General features: G+C 43.0%; 4 protein-coding genes across 10 annotated transcripts in view; all 4 read left to right on the top strand.

Moving 5' to 3' along the window:
- The window catches only part of fynb (FYN proto-oncogene, Src family tyrosine kinase b), a 23,235-nt gene extending 15,410 nt beyond the window's left edge, over positions 1 to 7,825 (top strand). Inside the window, exons 7-13 of one of the 3 annotated variants that reach the window (XM_046872737.1) lie at positions 2,674 to 2,838; positions 3,085 to 3,240; positions 4,035 to 4,214; positions 4,315 to 4,391; positions 4,594 to 4,747; positions 6,025 to 6,156; positions 6,548 to 7,825. In XM_046872737.1, the coding sequence (XP_046728693.1) occupies positions 2,674 to 2,838; positions 3,085 to 3,240; positions 4,035 to 4,214; positions 4,315 to 4,391; positions 4,594 to 4,747; positions 6,025 to 6,156; positions 6,548 to 6,756 (1,073 nt within the window). In that variant the 3' untranslated portion in view covers positions 6,757 to 7,825. The remainder of the gene's footprint in view (positions 1 to 2,673; positions 2,839 to 3,084; positions 3,241 to 4,034; positions 4,215 to 4,314; positions 4,392 to 4,593; positions 4,748 to 6,024; positions 6,157 to 6,547) is intronic. The other 2 variants (XM_046872739.1, XM_046872738.1) reach the window with 2 other exon arrangements.
- A 1,118-nt stretch (positions 7,826 to 8,943) lies between these two features.
- Positions 8,944 to 10,690, top strand: LOC124401500 (probable G-protein coupled receptor 139). 2 transcript variants are annotated; one of them, XM_046873869.1, is made up of 3 exons: positions 8,944 to 9,121; positions 9,297 to 9,595; positions 9,772 to 10,690. In XM_046873869.1, exons 2-3 carry the CDS (start codon positions 9,317 to 9,319, stop codon positions 10,441 to 10,443), a joined length of 951 nt encoding a protein of 316 aa, XP_046729825.1. In that variant the 5' UTR covers positions 8,944 to 9,121; positions 9,297 to 9,316; the 3' UTR covers positions 10,444 to 10,690. The 2 variants fall into 2 exon arrangements, with proteins under 2 accessions (XP_046729825.1, XP_046729824.1); XM_046873868.1 differs by having other exon boundaries at positions 9,297 to 9,685.
- A 1,364-nt stretch (positions 10,691 to 12,054) lies between these two features.
- traf3ip2a (TRAF3 interacting protein 2a) lies at positions 12,055 to 20,017 on the top strand. 4 transcript variants are annotated; one of them, XM_046873337.1, is made up of 10 exons: positions 12,055 to 12,167; positions 12,597 to 12,639; positions 16,233 to 16,688; positions 17,052 to 17,151; positions 17,218 to 17,378; positions 17,578 to 17,666; positions 18,419 to 18,487; positions 19,107 to 19,211; positions 19,471 to 19,545; positions 19,768 to 20,017. In XM_046873337.1, the coding sequence occupies exons 2-10, from the start codon at positions 12,624 to 12,626 to the stop codon at positions 19,912 to 19,914; spliced, it is 1,218 nt and encodes a 405-aa protein (XP_046729293.1). In that variant the 5' UTR covers positions 12,055 to 12,167; positions 12,597 to 12,623; the 3' UTR covers positions 19,915 to 20,017. The 4 variants fall into 4 exon arrangements, with proteins under 4 accessions (XP_046729293.1, XP_046729294.1, XP_046729292.1 ...); XM_046873338.1 differs by having other exon boundaries at positions 12,077 to 12,167; positions 12,578 to 12,639; XM_046873336.1 differs by lacking the exon at positions 12,055 to 12,167 and having other exon boundaries at positions 12,174 to 12,639.
- Positions 20,018 to 21,890: 1,873 nt separating this feature from the next.
- The window catches only part of rev3l (REV3 like, DNA directed polymerase zeta catalytic subunit), a 19,223-nt gene continuing 18,613 nt past the window's right edge, over positions 21,891 to 22,500 (top strand). The window contains exon 1 of the mRNA XM_046873329.1: positions 21,891 to 22,500. This exon is cut by the window's right edge and continues 259 nt beyond it. The gene's annotated coding sequence lies outside the window, so the exon portion shown is untranslated.

Genomic DNA, 22,500 nt, shown 5'->3' with positions numbered 1-22,500 from the left:
ACTCCACTACACTATCTATTACTCCACTACACCTCTATTACACCACTACTCTCTATTACACCACTACACTCTCTATTACTCCACTACACTCTCTATTACTCCACTATTACTCTCTATTACTCCACTATTACTATCTATTACTCCACTACACTCTCTATTACACCACTACACTCTCTATTACTCCACTACACTCTCTATTACTCCACTACACTCTCTATTACTCCACTATTACTCTCTATTACTCCACTATTACTATCTATTACTCCACTACACTCTCTATTACACCACTACACTCTCTATTACTCCACTACACTCTCTATTACTCCACTACACACTTTATTACTCCACTACACTCGCTATTACACCACTACACTCTCTATTACTCCACTACACTCTCTATTACTCCACTACACTCTATTACTCCTCTACACTCTCTATTACTCCACTACACTCTCTATTACACCACTACACACTCTATTACACCACTACACTCTCTTACTCCACTACACTCTATTACTCCACTACACACTTTATTACTCCACTACACTCTCTATTACACCACTACACACTCTATTACTCCACTACACTCTCTATTACTCCACTACACTCTATTACTCCTCTACACTCTCTATTACTCCACTACACTCTCTATTACACCACTACACACTCTATTACACCACTACACTCTCTCTTACTCCACTACACTCTCTATTACTCCACTACACACTTTATTACTCCACCACACCTCTATTACACCACTACACACTCTATTACTCCACTACACCTCTATTACTCCTACACTCTCTATTACTCCACTACACTCTCTATTACTCCACTACACTCTCTATTACTCCACTACACTCTCTATTACTCCACTACACCTCTATTACACCACTACACTCTCTATTACACCACTATACTCTCTATTACTCCGCTACACTCTCTATTACTCCACTACACTTTATTACTCCACTACACTCTATTACTCCACTACACACTTTATTACTCCACTACACTCTCTATTACTCCACTACACTCTCTATTACTCCACTACACTCTCTATTACTCCACTACACTCTCTATTACTCCAATACACACTCTATTACTCCACTACACCTCTATTACTCCACTACACACTCTATTACTCCACTACACTCTCTATTACACCACTACACTCTCTATTACTCCACTACACTCTCTATTACTCCACTACACTCTCTATTACTCCTCTATTACTCCACTACACTCTCTATTACTCCACTACACCTCTATTACTCCACTACACCTCTATTACACCACTACACTCTCTATTACTTCACTACACTCTCTATTACTCTACTACACTCTCTATTACGCCACCACACTCTCTATTACTCCACTTCACCCTCTATTACTCCACTATTACTCTCTATTACTCCACTACACTCTCTATTACTCCACTACACTATCTATTACTCCACTACACCTCTATTACACCACTACACTCTATTGCACCACTACACTCTCTATTACTCCACTACACTCTCTATTACTCCACTATTACTCTCTATTACTCCACTATTACTATCTATTACTCCACTACACCTCTATTACACCACTACACCTCTATTACTCCACTACACTCTCTATTACTCCACTACACTCTATTACTCCACTATTACTCTCTATTACTCCACTATTACTATCTATTACTCCACTACACTCTCTATTACACCACTACACTCTCTATTACTCCACTACACTCTCTATTACTCCACTACACACTTTATTACTCCACTACACTCGCTATTACACCACTACACTCTCTATTACTCCACTACACTCTCTATTACTCCACACACTCTATTACTCCTCTACACTCTCTATTACTCCACTACACTCTCTATTACACCACTACACACTCTATTACACCACTACACTCTCTTACTCCACTACACTCTCTATTACTCCACTACACACTTTATTACTCCACTACACTCTCTATTACACCACTACACACTCTATTACTCCACTACACCTCTATTACTCCACTACACTCTTTATTACTCCACTACACTCTATTACTCCACTACACTCTCTATTACTCCACTACACCTCTATTACTCCACTCTCTATTACACCACTACACACTCTATTACACCACTACACCTCTATTACTCCACTACACACTTTATTACTCCACTACACTCTCTATTACTCCACTACACACTTTATTACTCCACTACACCTCTATTACTCCACTACACCTCTATTACTCCACTACACTCTCTATTACTCCACTACACACTCTATTACACCACTACACTCTATTACTCCACTACACCTCTATTACCCCACTACACACTCTATTACTCCACTATTACTCTCTATTACTCCACACTCTCTATTACTCCACTACACACTCTATTACACCACTACACTCTCTATTACACCACTACACTCTCTATTACTCCACTACACCCTCTATTACACCACTACACCCTCTATTACTCCACTACACACTCTATTACTCCACTACACTCTCTATTACACCACTACACTCTCTATTACTCCACTACACTCTCAATTACTCCATTAAGGAGTAATAAAACTTTAAGCTCTGCACATTCTAGTCTGCTTGTGTGTGTATTTGTCAGTGTGTGTTTCGAGCTGACGATGCGTTTCCTGCTTCAGAGCGTGCAGCAGGTCTGTGTTTCCGATTGGTCGCTTCATGTCATAAGGGGATGCCCCGCCTCAATGATCTGTCAATCAAAACCAAAGACGTTTGGGAGATTGTGCGAGAATCTCTGCAGCTCATTAAGCGATTGGGCAATGGCCAATTCGGGGAGGTCTGGATGGGTATGACCCCGCCCACCAAGACTAACAATGGCCGGTCACACAGAGAGATGGAAAGACGCCTTCTCAAGAGGGTGGAGTTTGTCAGTGAAAGCTAGCAGTCTGTTAATATTTGTTAGCATGTTGCTCATATCGTAGAGTGAGAAAGTATGGGGGGGTTTGGTTTGCTCGCTTGCTTGGCGTGTTTTCCGTCTCTCTGCCTGCATGTACCCCATAACTAACATCGTCTCCCCAATCCCCCCCCTGTAGTGGATGCGGATGGTCTGTGCTATCATTTAACCGGGGTGTGTGTGAACCACACACCAGAGACTGTGGGTCTTACACATGACACCTGGGAAATTTCTCGCAAGACTCTGCAGCTGAACGTCAAGCTTGGAGCGGGATGTTTTGCTGATGTCTGGTGTGGTAAGATCAAACCACTACATTGTTCATTAATTATAATATTATTAGCATTGCTTACATTACTGATGGATCGTTGACATGATTTCTGATGAGATTGTGTTCCATGTTGCACTGGTGAGTATGATGGTCTGTGAGGAAAACAGCTACACAGCTGTGTACTCGGTCACCTCAACCTGTGTTTCCATCCAAAGAACATTGTAAGCAAGATTTCAGGTATACACACGCAAACAAGATCATAATCACTGTAAAAGACTCCTGGCTGGCTCGCCATGTTGGTGGGAGAGGTGTGAATAGGACACCCCAGACCACTTCCTGTTTACTGAAAACAATTTTATAAACAATTTGATCACAGATGGATGGAAACACAGTTGAGACTGTTTTTTTTTTGCATGTCCTCCAGTATTACAATTTTGTCTTTACTTCTGTCCACCAGTCTTCCCCAGTCAGATTTCCTGTTCCTCATGATTATGACATCACAAAGAAATGTTTCTATTTCATCAACATATGTATTTTTTTCTTTCATCATAAAGACTGTATTAATCCTCGTTTTATTCATCTAGTTTTGTAGTAATTGTGCCAGGAGTAATATTTCTGCTGCGTCAACAGAACCCCCTGCTGGTGACCAGAAGAACTATTAAACCTTCTATTTTAATACTTTTCACATTGCTGTATTATTATAGATTGACAGCTGATGAAATAGAAATATTTTTTGATAGTTTTTGCTTTTTAGTAGAAAATGTGGCCTAATATGTGTGTGTGTGTGTGTGTGTGTGTGTGTGTGTGTGTGTGTGTGTCAGGAACATGGAACGGTAACACCAAGGTAGCGGTGAAGACCCTGAAGCCAGGCACCATGTCCCCTGAGTCATTCCTGGAGGAGGCTCAGATCATGAAGAATCTTCGCCATGATAAACTGGTGCAGCTTTACGCCGTCGTCTCCGAGGAGCCCATCTATATTGTCACCGAGTACATGAGCAAAGGTCAGGGGTTGTGTCTACAGTGATCGTAGAGACCAGCGTTTAGTTTGGCGAAGCTCAGGTTTCTTCTTGTGCTGATGTGTTGCGTGTAAAATGTTCACAGGAAGTCTGCTGGAGTTCCTGAAGGATGGAGAAGGTCGAGCTCTGAAGTTACCCAACCTCGTCGATATGGCCGCTCAGGTATCCCAGCATGCACTGCTCCTAAGACTGACTGTCCTCATTTATTCACTCAATAAGTATTGAATTATTACTTTAAATGTTCTATTATTTATTCATTTTGTGTAATATTTTAATTATATAATTATTTATTATTTTATTGTATATTTAAAATATTGTTTGTGTGTGTGTGTGTGTGTGTGTGTGTGTGTCTGCGTGTGTGTAGGTATCTGGAGGAATGGCCTACATTGAGAGAATGAACTACATCCACAGAGATTTGCGCGCTGCCAACATCCTGGTAGGAGAAAATCAAGTGTGTAAAATCGCAGACTTTGGTCTCGCCAGACTCATTGAGGACAATGAGTACACCGCTCGCCAAGGTGAGACACTTATCCTTCTCCTCATCCTGTTTCTCATCCTACACCTCATCCTGCTACTCGTCCTGTCCCTCATCCTGCACCTCATCCTGCTCCTCGTGCTGTCCCTCGTCCTGCACCTCATCCTGCTCCTCGTCCTGTCCCTCATCCTGCACCTCATCCTGCACCTCATCCTGCCCCTCATCCTGCCCCTCATCCTGTCCCTTATCCTGCTCCTCATCCTGCTCTTCATCCTGTCCCTCATCCTGCTCCTCATCCTGTCCCTCATCCTGCACCTCAACCTGCTCCTCGTCCTGTCTCTCATCCTGCCCCTCATCCTGCCCCTCATCCTGCCCCTCATCCTGCTCCTCATCCTGCACCTCATCCTGCTCCTCATCCTGATCCTCATCCTGCCCCTCATCCTGCTCCTCATCCTGCCCCTCATCCTGCCTCTCATCCTGTCCCTCATCCTGCTCCTCATCCTGCTCCTCATCCTGCTCCTCATCCTGCTCCTCATCCTGTCCCTTATCCTACTCCTCATCCTGCCCCTCATCCAGTCCCTCATCCTGCCTCTCATCCTGCTCCTCATCCTGCTCCTCATCCTGTCCCTCATCCTGCTCTTCATCCTGCTCTTCATCCTGCTCCTCATCCTGCCCCTCATCCTGCTCCTCATCCTGTCCTCGTCCTGCTCCTCATCCTGTCCCTCGTCCTGCTCCTCATCCTAAACCTCATCCTGCCCCTCATCCTGCCCCTCATCCTGCCCCTCATCCTGCCCCTTATCCTGCCCCTCATCCTGCTCCTTATCCTGCTCCTCATCCTGTCCCTTATCCTACTCCTCATCCTGCCCCTCATCCAGTCCCTCATCCTGCCTCTCATCCTGCTCCTCATCCTGCTCCTCATCCTGTCCCTCATCCTGCTCTTCATCCTGCTCTTCATCCTGCTCCTCATCCTGCCCCTCATCCTGCTCCTCATCCTGCTCCTCATCCTGCTCCTCATCCTGTCCCTCGTCCTGCTCCTCATCCTAAACCTCATCCTGCCCCTTATCCTGCCCCTCATCCTGCTCCTCATCCTGCCCCTCATCCTGCCCCTTATCCTGCCCCTCATCCTGCTCCTTATCCTGCTCCTCATCCTGTCCCTCATCCTGCTCTTCATCCTGAACCTCATCCTGAACCTCATCCTGCTCCTCATCCTGTATCTTACCCTGTCTGTACTTCATCCTGCTCTTCATCCTGTTCTTCATCCTGCACTTCATCCTGCCTCTCAGTTCACCCCTCACTTCGCACCTCCTACCTCTTTTTCAGGTGCAAAGTTCCCTATTAAGTGGACCGCTCCAGAGGCAGCACTTTATGGAAAATTCACCATTAAATCAGACGTCTGGTCCTTCGGCATCCTGCTCACAGAACTGGTAACAAAAGGACGAGTACCATATCCAGGTAACACAATACACCTTCACTTTCACTTTCACAACAACCAGGTTTTTTTCTGACAGAACCAAGAACCATGAGCTAAATGGGTTAGAGTTTGGACCCTCTGACTGGGGAAAGGGGTTCTTTAAGGGTTTTGTAGGATCCTATAAGCGTTATGTTAGCAACAGGTTTTTGGTATTGAGAACTCCCACAAAAGTTCTATGAAGAGTTTTTCCACAGAGTGTCCCCTAAACAGAAATAGTTCTACAGGGAACCCTTTTCTGTTTGGGGGACAAAAAAACTCTTCATAGAACTTTTGTGAGTTCCTCCAACAGTCAGTAAACAGTCAATTAATCGTGTGTGTGTGTGTGTGTGTGTGTGTGTGTGTGTGTGTGTGTGTGTGTGTGTGTGTGTATAGGGATGAATAACAGGGAGGTGTTGGAGCAGGTGGAACGTGGCTACCGTATGCAGTGTCCTCAGGACTGTCCCGTGTCCCTGTATGAGCTCATGCTGCAGTGCTGGAAGCAGAACGCAGAGGAACGTCACACCTTCGAGTACCTTCAGGCGTTCCTTGAAGATTACTTCACTGCCACAGAGCCGCAGTACCAACCTGGGGACAACTTATGATCTCTCCCTCCATCCCTCCCCCTGCCAGCCTGGAGGCGGAGTCACATATTTCCTCCACTTCTTTATTCTTGCATTTATCTCCCGAGAAGAAGAAGAAGCTCCTGACTGACACATTTGAAGAACAAATTTTTTTTGTATGAACCTGAATTGTGGGAAATAATGTTGTTGAAAGTTGAAATTTTTGAGCTCACAGTCTAGCGCCCTCTTCTGGTCTGGAGATCATTTACAGAGTTAATAACACAGATTCCAGACGGTTTACTGAGGGGAAGTAATGTGTCTTCCACAACTGATGGAGAAAAGAAAGAAATTGTGATTAACTGTGCCTTTTTCAGTATTTATTTTGGGGTATTAACAATTGCTTTAGCGCAGGGGTAAATATGCTGAAATAGCAAATATAAAACAGCGAAGAATTTTTTTTTTTTATTTATGTTTTTTTATATTCATGCCCAGAGACCCTTTATTATGCAATGCTGCCTTTGTTGTTTAGTTAGTTGGGTGTTTTTTTTTATTACATTTTATGCTAATGCTAACCACAAATATATCAGATAAAAAAAATAATATATGTCGCTTTTTTTTTTTTTAGCCAAATGTATGAAAGAACTCTTGATTATAAACAGACGAAACAGTATTATCCTTTTTCAGTGTTATTCTCTTCCTCCGCTCAGGTTATAACGACCGCAATGAGCGATCGATATCCTGTGAAACAATTTCAGACTAATTTTTTTTCATGGACGTGTTCGTATTCTTGTATGTTTGCAATTCAACCTGGGGCACATGTAAGGAGTGGAACACCACCACAGGGGGCGCTATGGTGGCGCTTTATTTCCCATCCTCGTCGAATTCCCTTAACGATCCACAGCTAACTACCGGTCTAAGCGGTCACATGACCAACTTACTATAACCAGCTCTACAGAAAACCACAACTCATTCTGGGGGGGAACTCGATTAAGGGAACGTGAACGAGGGGACATAAAACGCAGCCGTACAAGTTTTTATATTCCGGTTTTTGCTGCATGTTCTTTTTTAAACACATCAGAAATTTTGTAATAAAAAATATTTTACACTTTTACACTTGTATGTCATTATTACTATTGTACAGTGTGTGTGTGTGTGTGTGTGTGTGTGTGTGTGTGTGTGTGTACCGGAGTGTGTTTTTTGTTGTTTGCACCACGTCGTGATTCAGCGGCTCGATATTCAATAAAAAACATTTCCACGAATCAATAATAACACAAGCGCCATTTCCTTTTCCTTAACTAATGTAGTGTGTGTTTATGTGCCGGGTATCTGCCCATCTGCTGCCCGCATGTGTGTGTGTGTGTGTGTGTGTGTGTGTGTGTGTGTGTGTGTGCGTGCGCGCTCAGGTGAGTTCTACCTGCACAGTCACACGTTTACGCTCTGTCGCAGTGAGTACTGTAACATGTCAAATCTGGACATTCTGTAATTATTGTTTGTGTGTGTGTATGTGTGTGTGTGTGTTATTGCTGTTGTTGTCTATGTTTAATCTTAAATTGATTTGTTTGTTTCGGGTGAAATTTGGGGAAAAAAAGTGTGTGTGTGTATAAAATCTGAGATGTTCTTTAAACAGTTTGTGCCTCTTTAACTCTTTATATTCGACATTATTCATTTATTCTACTGAAGCAATAAAGTGTGTGTGTGTGTGTGTGTGTGTGTGTGTGTGTGTGTGTGTAATGGCTTTATTGCAGCATTAGTGCCGTATGATGGATGGAGCGAGTGTTTTCATCACCATCCAAAAGGTGTATTACCCGCTGCTGTGTGTTCTGGGTATTCCAGGTGTGTGAGTAATGGGATCCGACATGAAGATGTTCAGAACCACACAGAACAATTTTCTTCTCAAACACACACACACACAGTTCCAGTCCAGAATCCTCATCACACATTCTTTTAGATTCTTCAGAATCCTCAGTGGGCTTCCAGAGACCCTGACTTGTGGTTTCACAGTTTTCAGGGCACTTCTATAATCTTCAATGAGGGTCTGTCGACAGTTGGGTTCTTGAATTCCAAAAGGTGGTACCAGGGTGTCAGGGATCCACCAGCCACACCCTCGCCAAACCCTCCTATCACTCCAAGCAGCTCACCAACTTACTAATCATCCACACCTGGTCCAAATCAGTCACCACACTATAAAGACCCCGTTTACCCACATGCTCATCGTCCATGCTCATATCTGTGCTCAATCTGCCACAGTTATTCTATTATGGGGGTTTCTAGAATCTACGGTCGGGTTTTAAAATTCTGAAAGGTTCTACTGGGTCCCTCAGAGCAGTTCTCAACTGTTGATGTGTTTTCAGAATCCTTCATTTTCATTTTAAAATTAAACCTAAAACCAACTTCTAAAAAACTCTAGGTGGGTTCCAAAGACCCTGAAACGTTCTAAAACGTTGGTCAGAGTAAAAACTGTGGTGTCATTGCTCTTATAGTGGTTCTGTGGCTCTGAAAGAGGTTCTTCCTCAAATTCATGATGATGTTAGGATCCTTTCGAAAGCAGAAAACTATCTCTCTCTGCTGTTCTTTTCCCACAGCAAACCTCTTCACGTTCTACATGCTGTGCTGGCGTGTGTGTGGCATGTCCAGCTCGGCCCGTGTGTACCTGAGCTGCTTGGCGCTGGTGGACACGTGGTACCTGTTGTGTGTGACGCTGCTGGACCTGAGCCTGGCATTCCTGCAGCCGCAGCCCTTCTGGCACACTCCGATGTGGTGTGGAGTCATCACCTTTCTGCAGTTCGGGACCTTCTACGCCTCGGCCTGGCTCGTTGTGGCCTTCACCATTGAGCGCTACATAGTGTTCAGAGTGATGATGAGCCGACAGCGCCATCTGCAGGTCAGACACGCCCTTCTTACCTGCATCACCATTGTCTTGCTATCACACATGGCTTCAGTTCCTCTCAGCTGGATCAACAGTGCAGTGCAGGTGGAGCCTCACACCTCATACCACACTTTAACTTTAAATTGTTTTTGTTCTTGTAATAACTGCATGTGAGGGTCTCTGAATTCCAGGTGAATCGGACTCTGAATGGACAGACCGTAACGGTTCCGCGCTGTCTTTATCGAGACGCCTTCTACTCCACGGTGGTGGTTTGGATCACGTCCTTCCTGTCCAGCGGAGTTCCGATCCTGCTCGTCATCATCTTCAACTCTCTGATCGCGTACCAGCTGCTTGGCTCCGGTCGTCTCTTCACTAAAGAGGAGCGCCGGACGATCCGGGCATCTCGGACACGGGGTTCGGCCCACAGGACGCTGCTGCTGCTTGGGATCGTCTCGGTGGCGTTCGTGGTTCTCAGTCTACCGCGATTCGTCACTTACTGCATCCTGCGCACTGAACACAACCATAAAGACTTCAACCGAGATGACTACACAATCACCATCAACATCATGGGAGATGTGGCCAACATGCTGCACAACCTCAACTCCGCCACCAACTTCCTGCTGTACTGTGGAGTGAGTCGCAGGTTCCGGCACGAGATCGTCAACACCTTTCACTGCCGAGTCCGGGCCATAGAAGTTGGATCCTTCTTCACTCAAACAACTATGAAGGTCTTCTCTGTGGCTGAGCGCAAAGAAACAGCAGGACGAGACCCCGTCTCCATCGTCCTCACCAAACTGAGACGATTGGAGACTCCGAAACAAGCAGCAGGAACTCAGGCGGGTCTGCAGCGATCTGGACCCTGAACCCTGAGACACTTCTGAAAGTGATTTTATATGCACCAGCTCTTGCATGAAGGAAATGGAGAAATAAAACAAACTCATAATTCTGAAAATCCTGAAACTTCAGCTTCTGATACTTCTGAAACAACTGCTCCTAAAACTCTTGCTCCTGAATTTCCTGAAACTCCTGTTAATGAAACTTCTGAATTTCCTAAACCCCCTGAAGCTTCTTGTCCTGTTCAATAAAACCTGATCATTATTAGAGAATTAAGCACAAGGGATCATTACTTGGCTTCCAGTTTGTGTGTTTGCAGGGGGCGGGGACTGGCATGAAGAGGGTGGGCCAGATGAGAAGAGGCAGACCAGATGGACCGGGGGGCGTGGCAGGGGTGCAGTGTAGTAATTTAAAGGATAAAACACACAGACTAGTTTTAAAAGCATGTTATTGCAATAAAATTCTTCTTCTTCTTTCGGCTGCTCCCATTAGGGGGCGCCACAGCAGATCATCTGTCTCCATACCTCCCTGTCCTCTACATCTGCCTCTTTCACATCAACTACCTGCATGTCTTCCCTCACCACATCCATAAACCTCCTCTTTGGCCTTCCTCTTTTCCTCCTTCCTGGTGTCTCCATCCTCAGCATTCTCCTACTGATATACCCCATGTTCCTCCTCTGCACATGTCCAAACCATCTCAATCTCACCTCCCTCACCTTGTCTCCAAAACGTCCTACATGTGCTGTCCCTCTAATAAACTCATTTCTAATCCTGTCCATCGTCGTAACTCCCAACAAACATCTCAACATCTTCAGCTCTGCCACCTCCAGCTCCACCTCCTGTCTTTTACTCAATGCCACTGTCTCTAATCCATACAACATCTCAGGTCTCACCACAGTCCTATAAACTTTCCCTTTCACTCTCACAGATACTCTTCTATCACAAATCACTCCTGCTATCACTCTTCTCCACCCACTCCACCCTGACTGCATTCTTTTCTTCACTTCTCTAACACATTCTCCATTACTCCGCACTGTTGACCCCAGGTACCTGAACTCCTCCACCTTCTCCACCTCTTCTCCCTGCAACCGCACCCCTCCACTGCCCTCCCTCTCATTCACACACATGTACTCTGTCTTACTCCTACTGACTTTCATTCCCCTTCTCTCCAGCGTGTATCTCCACCTCTCCAGGCTCTTCTCCACCTTCTCCCTACTCTCACCACAAATCACAATATCATCCACAAACATCATAGTCCATGCAGACTCCTGTCTGACCTCGTCCGTCAACCTGTCTTATAACAATAAAATACAACCGACAATAATCATTTTGTTCCAAAGTCCAAACCATCCAATAAATAAATACACAAACAGACAAACAAATAAATAAATAGCAAACTATTTTTATTTGCATTTTGTTTAAATAAATATCAACCGCAGCAAAACACAATATTAATAATAATAATAATAATTATTATTATTATTATTGTTGTTATTATTATTATTATTAAGTGTCCTGCAGGTGGCGGTGTTGGTTATGCCGAGATCCGTGACGTATCTGTGTCCAAATCCTGCATTCTGTTTTTACTTACACACACACACACACACACACACACACACACACACACACACACACACACACACACAGAGTGGGCTGGGAATTCCCTGATTTGCATACTAAGAATGTTTTTCCTGAAAGGGGAGGAAGCAGAAACACTTCCGCGTGCAGTGAACAGGTGACACACCTGAGACAGGTAAGAGCGCGAGACGAGCCGCAAACAACTCTTCATCCTCATCCTCTTCATCCTCCTCTTCTTCTTCTTCTTCTTCTTCTTCCTCTTCTTCCTCTTCTTCCTTTTCAGATTATTATTGGATATTGTACCTAAGCGCGGTGTATACACACTTACTGTGTGTGCGCGCGCGCGTGCGTGCGTGCGTGTGTGTGTGTTGACGCGCTTTTCACGGCACATATAAAGCGTGTGTTTCTTTAATTATTCTATTTAATACTATTACTTATTTTTAATAAATAATGTATTTCATTTATTTAATTATTTATGAAGCTGTAATTATCAAAAAGGACTATTTTTGAGACACGAGTGACGTCATGAAACAAACATACAAACTATCGTGTGTGTGTGTGTGTGTGTGTGTGTGTGTGTGTGAGATTATTGTTGTTGTTTCAGTGTGGATGTAGTGTGACCCCCTGAGCAATGGCATCATTTTCAGGTATTTTCTCACACAATACTACACTATAATATACTACACAACACTACACAATAATACATTCCTCTACACAATACTACACTATACTACACAGCAATACACTTCACTACACAATACTGCACTATACTACACAACAAAACACTTCACTACACAATACTGCACTATACTACACAACAATACATTTCAGTACACAATACTGCACTATACTACACAACAATACACTTCACTACACAATACTGCACTATACTACACTATACTACACTGAACTACACTGTACTACACTGTACTACACAACAATACACAACACTTCACAACAATACACTATACTACACAATACTACATGGTACTACACTATACTACACAACAATACATTTCAGTACACAATACTGCACTATACTACACAACAATACACTTCACTACACAATACTGCAAAACAATACATTCCTCTACACAATACTACACTATAGTACACAGCAATACACTTCACTACACAATACTGCACTATACTACACAATACTACACTATAATACACAACAATACATTTCACTACACAATACTACACAATACTACACAACAATACACTTTACTACACAATACTGCACTATACTACACAATGCTACACTTCACTACACAATACTGCTATACTACACAATACTACACTATACTGCACAACAATACACTTCACTACACAATACTACACTATACTACACAATACTACATTTCACTACACAATACTACACTATACTGCACAACAATACAGTTCACTACACAATACTGCACTATACTACACAACAATACACTTCACTACACAATACTGCACTATACTACACAATACTACATTTCACTACACAATACTACACTATACTGCACAACAATACAGTTCACTACACAATACTGCACTATACTACACAATACACTTCACTACAATACTGCACTATACTGCACAACAATACAGTTCACTACACAATACTACACTATACTGCACAACAATACAGTTCACTACACAACAATACACTTCACTACACAATACTACACTATACTACACAATACTACATTTCACTACACAATACTACACTATACTGCACAACAATACAGTTCACTACACAATACTGCACTATACTACACAACAATACACTTCACTACACAATACTGCACTATACTACACAATACTACATTTCACTACGCAATACTACTCTATACTACACAACAATACATTTCACTACACAATACTGCACTATACTACACAACAATACACTTCACTACATAATACTGCACTATACTACACAACAATACACTTCACTACATAATACTGCACTATACTACACAATACTGCACAACACTACACTACACAATTCCTAGTGGCTCTGCAGCTGTTGATTACTTCAGTAATTAATAGTATTAATAGTGTGTTTATTAAACAGCAAAACTAAAAATACAAGAGGAAATGAGACGGAATCTTAAAATAAACATTATTTGTTTCCTTTTTAGAAAAATTGCAAAAAATAATTACAATCAATGAGAAAAGAGTTAAAAACAGAAGCCGCACTGTGCAGTGTTTCTTCATGTTTCAGTCTGAAATGATCCCAAACTTTGGAATCTTTCTGGCGTGTCCTGAATCTTCTCCTCGTCCCTCGCGGTTTTCCGTTCCTCCATTTTTCATTCTGCAGCGTCTTCTGTGTTACCTGTCCAGAGCGCTCTGGAGTTTAGCGGGTGGTGCGTCAGTAATAATGGTCCGTTGGGAAACAATACAATACACAACACTTCACAACAATACACTATACTAAACAATACTAAACTATACTACACTATACTACACTGAACTACACTGTACTTCACTGTACTACACAACAATACACTATACTACACAATACTACACTGTACTACACTATACTACACTGTACTACACAACACTTCACAACAATACACTATACTAAACAATACTACACTATACTACATGGTACTACACTATACTACACTGTACTACACAATAATACACAACACTTCACAACAATATACAATACTACATGGTACTACACTATACACTGTACTACACAATAATACACAACACTTCACAACAATACACAATACTACGGTACTACACTATACTACATGGTACTACACAACACTTCACAAAAATACACTATACTAAACAATACTACACTATACTACATGGTACTACACTATACTACACTGTACTACACAATAATACACAACACTTCACAACAATACACAATACTACATGGTACTACACTATACTACACTGTACTACACAATAATACACAACACTTCACAACAATACACAATACTACACGGTACTACACTATACTACACGGTACTACACAACACTTCACAACAATACACTATACTAAACAATACTACACTATACTACACGGTACTACACTGTACTTCACTGTACTACACAACACTTCACAACAATACACTATACTAAACAATACTACACTATACTACACGGTACTACACTGTACTACACTGTACTTCACTGTACTACACAACAATACACAACACTTCACAACAATACACAATACTACGGTACTACACTGTACTACACTATACTACACTGTACTACACAACACTTCACAACAATACACTATACTAAACAATACTACACTATACTACATGGTACTACACTATACTACACTGTACTACACAATAATACACAACACTTCACAACAATATACAATACTACATGGTACTACACTATACTACACTGTACTACACAATAATACACAACACTACACTACACTATACTACGGTACTACACTATACTACATGGTACTACACAACACTTCACAAAAATACACTATACTAAACAATACTACACTATACTACATGGTACTACACTATACTACACTGTACTACACAATAATACACAACACTTCACAACAATACACAATACTACATGGTACTACACTATACTACACTGTACTACACAATAATACAACACTTCACAACAATACACAATACTACACGGTACTACACTATACTACACTATACTACGGTACTACACAACACTTCACAACAATACACTATACTAAACAATACTACACTATACTACACGGTACTACACTGTACTTCACTGTACTACACAACACTTCACAACAATACACTATACTAAACAATACTACACTATACTACACGGTACTACACTGTACTACACTGTACTTCACTGTACTACACAACAATACACAACACTTCACAACAATACACTATACTACACTATACTACATGGTACTACACTATACTACACTGTACTACACAATAATACACAACACTTCACAACAATACACAATACTACACGGTACTACACTATACTACACTGTACTACACTGTACTACACAACACTTCACAACAATACACTATACTACACTATACTACACTGTACTACACAATAATACACAACAATACACAACACTACACTATACCACTGTGCACTACACAACAATACACAACAATACACATCGCTGTACTACACAACACTACACTACACTATACCACTGTGCACAACAGCTTGAGAACACCTAAGCTGTTTTAAACTCTAACGCAGTCTTGCTTTCTGTCTCCGTTCTGTCCTGCAGAAGCGTCCTGTCCTCATCTCAGTCTCCCGGTCGAGATGGACGAGTTGATGACATCATCATCGCTAAACTTGGCCTGGCCAGTGTGTCAGAAGTGTTCGATGCACGTTGATGTCACATGCCCACGTAACGTTGGAAACAGCGAGTGTGAAGATGCCTGTTTGAGAGGTCGTGCCTCGGGGTTAAACGTCAACAGACCTGCGTTTACTGTGTCCCCTGAGTTCGGTGCATCACGTATCCGTCCCCTCCACAGTCCATCGGGAAATGTTGGACGACGCCTCCTGGAGGACGAGCTGAGTGAGGACGTCTCGTCCGTGTTTCCTGGAGCGGGGTACGGAGCCAGACATCACTGGAACGTTCCGAGTGAAGATGAGGAGAGTCTGGAGCCGCCTCTTCCTCTGTGCTCCGATGTGGGGGAGAGTCCGCGGCACCTGCCCCGCCCTGTCCCCGCTCGCTTGCGTACGTACGGCTCCAGCTCAGATCCCCACTAGCAGGCTAGCTCACACGCCTGACTGACCTACCATCACTGTGACCAACACTGACACGCCATTACATGCCAATCATTTTGTAGGAGGCGGAACCTAATTTACTGAAACAGCTGGAATAGTTAGCAGGGATTCGCTGGAAACTTAAAAGGGGCGTAGTGGGCACTCTTTGTGTTTTACAGGAAGTGGAAGTCTTCTCCAATTTGTAATAAAAGTCACATGACTTCCATCAGCCAATAAGCTTTTCATATAATCTGAGTCAGGTTAGCATTGAGCTAAGAGTTGGTCCATGCTTTCTTACTTTTCACTTTGTGTGTGTGTGTGTGTGTGTGTGTAGCTCTCTATGCAGTAGATCCTCAGTGTCCCAGATGTCCAGCTCCACCCGTTTACATGTTACCATCACACACACACGAACAGCAGAAGCACATGCAAGCCAGGTAACACACACACACACACACACACACACACACACACACTCAGTATTAACCACACGTATGTAACAGTGTCGGGTCTGCCTGCAGGCCGATGCCCCTCAAAGCTGCGGTTCCCACCCCCCGTGTGAGAGACTCCCCTGGCGTGATGACAGAGGCGTGCGTTCTTCCCTCTCAGCCAATCAGAACGGGACAGGAAGTGAGGCGCACCATCAGCCTCCCTGACGACTGCCGTGAGTCGAGCTCTGAATTTAATGTAGCCTACAAAGATGCTAAACTTCAACCATAGACTTCCATTACTTGTTAGCAACATTAACGTCTTTAGCACAATACTAAAGCAGCCATCTTACAGGCTAGCCTGAGGTCATGTGACCTGCTCCTGGCCTTCAAGTGAAAGTGTGAAATCTAAACATTATGGCTGGTGTTTCTCAGGAACAGTGTTTATCACGTACTCGGTGGACGTGGCTGAGGAGATCTTCCCCTTCGTGAGATTCTTAATAAATCAGGGCTTCAGACCTGCTGTGAGTCTGAGCTCCATCCTCTACCTCTCTTTTACTCATCTAATCTCCTGATCTTCCAACCTCTATTCATCTAACTGTTTATTAATGATTCAACTCTTCTGATTTTCTCTTCTCTTCTCTTCTCTTCTCTTCTCTTCTCTTCTCTTCTCTTCTCTTCTCTTCTCCTCTCATTTCATCTCAGTTCATTTCGTCTCATTTCATTTTATCTCATTTTATCTCATCCCATTTTGTCTCATTTCATCTCATCACTATTCATCTAACTTTCATTGATGATATAACTAATAATCTCATCTACTCCTTTCATCTCATCTTGTCCCGTCTCGTCTCATTTTGTCTCGTCTCGTCTCCTCTCATCTCCTTTTATTGAATCTCATCTCCTCTCTTCTCATGGTAGCTCTGCGGTGAAGGCTCTGGGTTACTGATCGGAAGGTTGGGGGTTCAAACCCTTTTATCAGCAAGCTGGCACTTTTGGGGCCCTTGAGCAAGGCCCTTAACCCTCTGTGCTCCAGGGGGCGCTGTATCATGGCTGACCCTGCGCTCAGAGCTCAGCTTCCAAACATCATTGGGAAATGCGAAGCAAGAATTTCACTGTACTGTAAAATACATGTGACAAATTTAAAGCACATTTCTTTTCTTTCTTATCGCTTCTAATCTCATATCATTTCTTTCCATGATTTTCTCTCCTCTTCTCATCTAAACAAGACATCTCATCTCATCTATTCATTAATCTCATCTCCTCTGTCTCGCTGCAGATTGATATATTTGATAACGCCGTGCGGCAGATGGATGTCAATAAGTGGATGGACGGATATCTGAAAGATGTGAGTTTATGGTTTTTATCTTCTCCTCACCTTCATCACTTCTCCATCAGCAGCTTTAGGATTTATACTTTCATTTATTGATTTATAATATCTTTCATTTCATCAATAATAATAATTAGTGTAAACAGAGTGCTTCAGTCTGGTCAGTGTAAAATGGCGCCCCCTGCTGCTGCTGCACTGCGATTCACTGTGTGTTCTGTTAGCGCGGTCAGTCCCAGACAAACTAACGTCGCTAAGTTGACGTGAGGAGCTAGCATAGCTGCGCTCTGACTTAGCCATGTGGGGCTGTTTTGCTACAAAGAATTTCCATCATTAAAGTCATAAAAGTAACAGCTGTGTCTGTAATACGTCCAGTACGTTTGAATGATCAGGGACTTAGCAAGAGACAATGCTAACTCACATGCTAACAATAGGAATGCTGACTGGATGCTAGCTGTAGAAGCGAGACCTTTGATTACATGTTCACACTCTAGTTAGCATAACGCTAATTCAGTATAAGAAGTTTAAATGGAGAGACTTGAATAAGAATAAAGATAAGTGGAAGCACATGCTAATCAGTGTGTTTAGCACTGTACGGTTCTCTGGGTGTGTGTGTGTGTGTGTGTGTGTGTTGTTGTAGAAGTCGGTTCTGATCATCATGGTCATCAGTCCGAAGTACAAGCTGGACATCGAGGGTGACGGATCCGACCAACACGGACTGCACACCAAATACATACACAGTCAGGTGACTTCCTGTCATCACACCTCACTTCCTGTCTGCTCAGGCGACATGGATAACTACATTAAATTGCTAACAGAATGGTAATCAAAACGATAATGCTACATACTAACTCCTATATATAGAGTACACACTACATTACAGGCCTGGTGCTAGCATCCTGCTACGATTAGCTGTGCTAGCGGTGTTTCCTGAGCTGTAAATGACAAGGACTTGTTTCCCGTCTCGATCTTGATTGCGGATCTTGATTTTTGTATGTTTCCAGCTGCAGAACGAGTTTATTCAGCAGCGCTGCCTGAACTTTAGACTCGTCCCTGTTCTCTTCCCCAACGCTAACCCGGTGAGCATACGCCAACACGTGCGTGGCTAACGTTAGCGCTAAAACATACGGTGATTGATGTATTGATGCTAACAGTTTCCATAGTGATCAAGTATCAATTGTCGGTCTCTGATTCATTATTCGGTCATTGAGAAAAGTCATCCACCGTGTGTGTGTGTGTGTGTGTGTGTGTGTGTGTGTGTGTGTGTGTGTGTGTGTGTGTGTGTGTGTGTGTGCGTGTAGAGTCACGTCCCGATGTGGTTACAGAGCACGCGTGTGTTTCGGTGGCCTCACGACGCTCAGGACCTGCTGCTGCGTTTACTGAGAGAGGAGAGATACATCGCTCCACAACTGAGCCGAGACCTCACAATCAGCATCAGACCTGTCTGATACACACACACACACACACACACACACACACAGAGACACACACACACACACTCAGCATTAGAATCTGTCCGATATATACACACACACACACACACACACACACACACACACACACACACACACACACACACACAATCAGCATCAGACCTGTCTGATACACACACACACACAAGCACGTACACACACACACACACACACACACACACACTCAGCATTAGATCTGTCCGATATATACACACACACACACACACACACACACACACACACACACACACACACACACTATATTAGACCTGATACTCTGATAGACTGTTTGTACTCTGTGATGTATAGAAGTTGAATAAATGGTTTAGTTGTAGATGATGTTGATTTGGAGAGGGAGCGACAATAATGTGCAGTAATACAGACATACAACACAACTACACACTGCTACACAACTACACAATGTAACTACAACACAAGTGTGTGTAGTGTATTTATACTTCTATAAGGTGTGTGTGTGTGTAAATCATGTTGACTGGAGGAGGAATTCGTTACTTTCTGCCCGATTGTGTGTGATGATTAACGGCAGTCATTGTTCATGCTGATAAGTGCACACACACACACACACACACACACACACACACACACACACACACACACACACACACACAGTCGCCAGATACACAACACACTTCCTTTTAACAATTAATTTATATGTGTGTGTGTGTGTGAGAGAGAGAGATTTTTAGTATTTCAGGGTGAAACCCAGATGCTTGGTTTAAGAGGATTGATTACCATGTCACACACACACACACACACACACACACACACACACACACACACTGATTTATTGATGTTCCTAATAAAACATTATATATTGGTATTGTATGAGGAAGTCTGGTGTGTCAGAGAAGTATGTGAGGGTGGTGTAGGACATGTATGAGGACAGTGTGACAGCAGTGAAGTGTGCAGTAGGAACAACAGACTGGAGGTTGGTCTGCATCAAGGATCGGCTCTGAGCCCATTCCTGTTTGCAGTGGTGATGGACAGGTTGAAGGACGAGGTCAGACAGGAGTCTACGTGGACTATGATGTTTGTGGATGATATTGTGATTTGTGGTGAGAGTAGGGAGCAGGTGGAGAAGATCCTGGAGAGGTGGAGGTACACGCTGGAGAGAAGAGGAATGAGAGTCAGGAGGAGTAAGACAGAGTACATGTGTGTGAATGAGGCAGATGTAGAGGACGGGGGCTATGGAGATGGATGATCCGCTGTGGCGCCCCCTAATGGGAGAAGCCGAAAGAAGAAGCAGAATAAAACATTGGAGTAATAAAAAACGATCCTTCACTATAAACTAGTTATTAAAATGCCATGGTATTTTGTTGCATTTTATTCATTTACATGTAAAACAATAATGTAATCATTAAATAAAGAAAAGTATACAGTTTATATATTATATAATCAATAAACCGCATTCTGTATTTGACTTCCGGGTTTGATCTGATTGGCTGAATCTGAGGACCCAAAGCCGCCTAGCAACGGAAAAATATTTGGGTGGGTATTTATGTGCCTGATTAAAGCCCGTGAATAAATCAAACAATTAATAATAAGATTTTGTTGGCTGTAAGTAAATAAATATTTGTATAGATATAGACAAAAAACTCAGTATAATGATTTAATAGATAACGAATTCTTGTTTATTAGTTTAAAAACGATGTATTCAGTCGGACTTTTGCTCAGGATTGAAGTAAAACTCTACATTTGGAATATATCTTGTTTTATTAATAATGATTATTTTGTTATTGTGTTATTATTATTATTATTGTTATTGTATTATTTTTAAACGAAGATTTATAATCAGGCGAATGCCACGGAGAACTAAAAGGGACTGATTTTTGAATCTATGAAAGAGGAGGAGAGGCGGGATACGCTCAGCCAATCAGAGCGCGGGATGAGAAGGGTTTGGGCCAATGAGAGTGAGTGGGCGGGGTTGTGTGTTGGTGAAGGAGGGTGTAGGGGAGGGCGGTAATGGCGCTGATGAGAGGCAGTGCAGCGCTCGGGTTACACAGGCGGAGCGGGGGGACACAGGGGTGAATGTGCACCGGGACACGCGTCCAAACCGGGACAGAAAACCCCCCAATACCCCCAAATACACACAGCTGCTGTTCTACAGGCCTGTCCTAGCAACCGGAGAGGGGATTATACCGAGCGCGCATGCGCTATAAGCAAGGGAAAAAAAAAATCCAGAAAACCGGAGCCGCGCGTGACTTCAGCGGAGAGGAATGATCTTCACCCCAGCTGCTGTCATGTCCTTCTTCTGGCTTTAAGCACTGTGTGTGTGTGTGTGTGTGTGTGTGTGTGTGTGTGTGTGTGTGTGTGTGTGTGTGTGTGTGTTTACGTGCTGCAGCTGCACGTTTGGGTCAAAGCCAGGAGCTGATCCAGAGGAGGAGATCATCATCATCATCATCATCATCATCATCAGTACTCTGATGATCATGTATCTGAAGATCAGTGTGTGTGTGAGCTCCTTCACTGCTCAGCAACATCAGGAGGATCTATAGGAGGAGGAGAAGGTGCAGGAGGTCTAAAGGAGGTGGAGAAGGTTTA

This window comes from Silurus meridionalis, chromosome 18 (assembly GCF_014805685.1).
Source record: "Silurus meridionalis isolate SWU-2019-XX chromosome 18, ASM1480568v1, whole genome shotgun sequence".
In the NCBI taxonomy this organism is placed as follows: Eukaryota; Metazoa; Chordata; class Actinopteri; order Siluriformes; family Siluridae; genus Silurus; species Silurus meridionalis.
Note: the sequence above shows the minus strand (reverse complement) of the source record. Positions and strands in the feature narration are given on the sequence as shown.